At 47.1% G+C, this 3,290-nt stretch overlaps 1 protein-coding gene across 3 annotated transcripts; it reads left to right on the plus strand.

Annotated features, from left to right (window-relative positions):
- Positions 1-427: 427 nt before the first annotated feature.
- On the plus strand, positions 428-2,970 carry LOC123405986 (S-adenosylmethionine synthase 4). 3 transcript variants are annotated; one of them, XM_045099492.1, is made up of 2 exons: positions 428-532; positions 1,542-2,970. In XM_045099492.1, exon 2 carries the CDS (start codon positions 1,552-1,554, stop codon positions 2,740-2,742), a length of 1,191 nt encoding a protein of 396 aa, XP_044955427.1. In that variant the 5' UTR covers positions 428-532; positions 1,542-1,551; the 3' UTR covers positions 2,743-2,970. The 3 variants fall into 3 exon arrangements, with proteins under 3 accessions (XP_044955427.1, XP_044955428.1, XP_044955429.1); XM_045099493.1 differs by having other exon boundaries at positions 475-532; positions 1,505-2,970; XM_045099494.1 differs by lacking the exon at positions 428-532 and adding an exon at positions 573-640.
- Positions 2,971-3,290: the final 320 nt, after the last annotated feature.

Raw genomic sequence — 3,290 nt, forward strand, 5'->3', positions numbered from 1 at the left:
CATCTAATTTTAAAAATATATTATCTTTTTTGAATTAATTGTTTTAGATTTTTCAAGATATGGATGTATCTAACACACACTAAAGCGATTTGTATCTAGACAAATCTGAGTCAACTAATTCGGCCATGAAATCACATTTTGCTGGAGCCATTAGTTTCCTCAACTCCCGAAATTAGTTTCCAAAAACTGAAGAAAGTTAAATTGGCCAGTAGTTAATATAGCAAATTGCACGTAATTAGCGTTAACCATTTTCAGTGCTTGAAAACTGTACACCAGAGACGTGCACGGGCCACCATGCTCGTCCAACGACCGCCACGCGTCTTGACGCCGGCTAGGTGGGTACGAGCCGCTGTCGTCGGGTCTTCCACCACCACCATCCGATGCCATCCAACGGCCCATGCCCGCCCCACTCTGCCGCGGCTTCTATATAATCCCGAGCCCACGATCCTGGTCCTCCCCCCTACGCCGTGCTGTGCTCGAGTGTCAACGTCATCCCGTAGCCCCGCCGCCGCCTCCGCCACAAGCGAACAAGGTGAGGCGCCCCTCCTCCCGCCAGTCTTCTTCTTCATTTTGCTTACGCTCGTTCCGATCTAGTAGGCGGCTTCATTTTGCTTCCGTTTCCATCGTGCGGTCCGATCTGGTACGCGTTTGTTGTGCCTGTCGCTTAGGGCTTTAGAAACGGGCCTCGTCTTGATCCGCCGCCCCGGTACTTCGCGGTGAAATTTGCGCTTAATTTCTTGTCAACTTGTTGTCTAGAGGAAGTGCCGCCCAGGTTCGCGGCGACCAGCTAGATCCTCGTGATTGGGGATTTCGCCACCCTTTTTTCTCTCTGAAATCCTTTCGAGATTGGGTGTACTGCGGCCATTATTCATCCTGTGAACCAGTCGAGAGATTTGATATTAGTAGTGATCTGTATGTGCTTATTCTGTACGCAGAGATTAATAGTACCCGGTCCATTTATCTGGGATTTGGTGCCGAACAATGGATTGCGAGTGGTAGTTTGGTCACAGTACAATTGGATTGGTGCCTTATGCTGCGAAATAGTGGCTGCGATTTAGTTGCTGGACAGTGGCTGAACAGTTTGGTCACAGCGCAATTGGATAGGTACCTTGTGCTGTGAATAATAGTGATTTATGTTGTTCTTAGGACCTTGTCCTGGGAAGAATAGAATTTATACTGCTGTGTCCCGAGGTGCTGATTCGCAAGTTACAGCCCTGCGCGTTGAGTGCACTGGTTGATTCTTTTATTCGTGGAATCTTGTCCTGTTTGTGCAACTTGATTATTGTAGGCCGCTTTGGTTAGGGTATCTGTATTTCATGTCCCTACCACTGCCTACTTTTTACAATAGGGAGGAGAATGACTTGTGGGCATTCACACAACTGCTAAAACTCACGAGCAGCTCATTTCATTAGAGTTTAAGAAAGTAAAATAGTTTGTATGTATGTCGAATATGGTATTTCAAATCCAAGTTTCTAACCTCTAGAGTGTTTTCCTTTTATGGCAGTTCTTATGTTCTGAGACACTGATCACGTTTTGTGTAGGCCAAAGAAGATGGCTGAAGTTGAAACCTTTCTCTTCACATCTGAGTCTGTCAATGAGGGGCACCCTGACAAGCTCTGTGACCAGATATCTGATGCTGTGCTAGATGCATGCCTGGCTGAAGATCCTGACAGCAAGGTTGCTTGTGAGACATGCACCAAGACCAACATGGTCATGGTTTTCGGTGAGATCACTACCAAGGCCAATGTTGATTATGAGAAGATTGTCAGGGACACTTGCCGTGGCATTGGTTTTGTGTCCAATGATGTAGGGCTTGATGCTGACCACTGCAAGGTACTTGTCAACATTGAGCAGCAGTCCCCTGACATCGCTCAGGGTGTCCATGGCCACTTTACCAAGCGGCCTGAGGAGATTGGCGCTGGTGACCAGGGCCATATGTTTGGATATGCAACTGATGAGACTCCTGAGTTCATGCCCCTCAGCCATGTTCTTGCTACCAAGCTTGGAGCTTGTCTCACCGAGGTTCGCAAGAACGCGACCTGCCCGTGGTTGAGGCCTGATGGCAAGACCCAGGTGACTGTGGAGTATCACAATGACAATGGTGCCATGGTCCCTATACGTGTCCACACTGTGCTCATCTCTACCCAGCATGATGAGACAGTGACCAACGATGAGATTGCTGCTGATCTGAAGGAGCATGTGATTAAGCCTGTCATCCCAGAGCAGTACCTTGATGAGAATACCATCTTCCATCTCAACCCATCTGGCCGCTTTGTCATTGGTGGACCTCATGGCGATGCTGGTCTCACTGGCAGGAAGATCATCATTGACACTTATGGTGGCTGGGGAGCTCATGGTGGAGGCGCTTTCTCTGGCAAGGACCCAACCAAGGTTGACCGCAGTGGTGCATATATTGCAAGGCAGGCGGCGAAGAGCATTGTCGCCAGTGGCATTGCCCGCCGCTGCATCGTCCAGGTGTCTTATGCTATTGGCGTGCCTGAACCACTCTCTGTCTTTGTTGACACATACGGCACGGGCAAGATCCCTGACAAGGAGATCCTCGAGATTGTTAAGGAGAACTTCGACTTCAGGCCAGGCATGATCATCATCAACCTTGACCTCAAGAGGGGCGGGAGCGGGCGCTACCTCAAGACGGCGGCATACGGGCACTTCGGCAGGGATGGCGCGGACTTCACCTGGGAGGTTGTGAAGCCCCTCAAGTGGGAGAAGCCTTCTGCCTGAGCAAACACTTAGCGAAGCCTCTGAATAAAATTAGTTTTACCTGTCGCAGCAAGTAATATCTCTATTCATTGCTCCAGTGCTGCAACGGTGCAAGTCTTTTTTTTTCAGTGTGTTTAGAGGTGCATGTATCGTGGGTGTGCTACTTGTGTTCTTATCTGCTCAAGTCATGGTAATGGTGACGACAAGATTGAAACTATCCAAGAAATATAGCTCTCCACTCTTTGGTAATCATCTGTATTGGAACAACTCTGTTCAGCATGTATGCGATTTCTTTTCGTTCCGCGGTAGAGAGCATCAGCATTTTATATCTTTTATATATTCACCTATAGATGCTAAGGACCGTGATAGTACTTCCACTTATATGTGTTTTATTTATGTGGTAATATAAGGAGCGTGATAGTACTTTCACTTATATGTGCTTTATTAGGTGCTATTTCCTCCTTAAACTAATATAAGAGTGTTCAGATTGCTAAAGTAGTGATCTAAACACTTTTATATTAGTTTATAGAGGAAATACATTTTTTACCTACTCATTTTGTCTTATAATA

Source organism: Hordeum vulgare, chromosome 6H, assembly GCF_904849725.1.
Source record: "Hordeum vulgare subsp. vulgare chromosome 6H, MorexV3_pseudomolecules_assembly, whole genome shotgun sequence".
NCBI lineage: Eukaryota > Viridiplantae > Streptophyta > Magnoliopsida > Poales > Poaceae > Hordeum > Hordeum vulgare.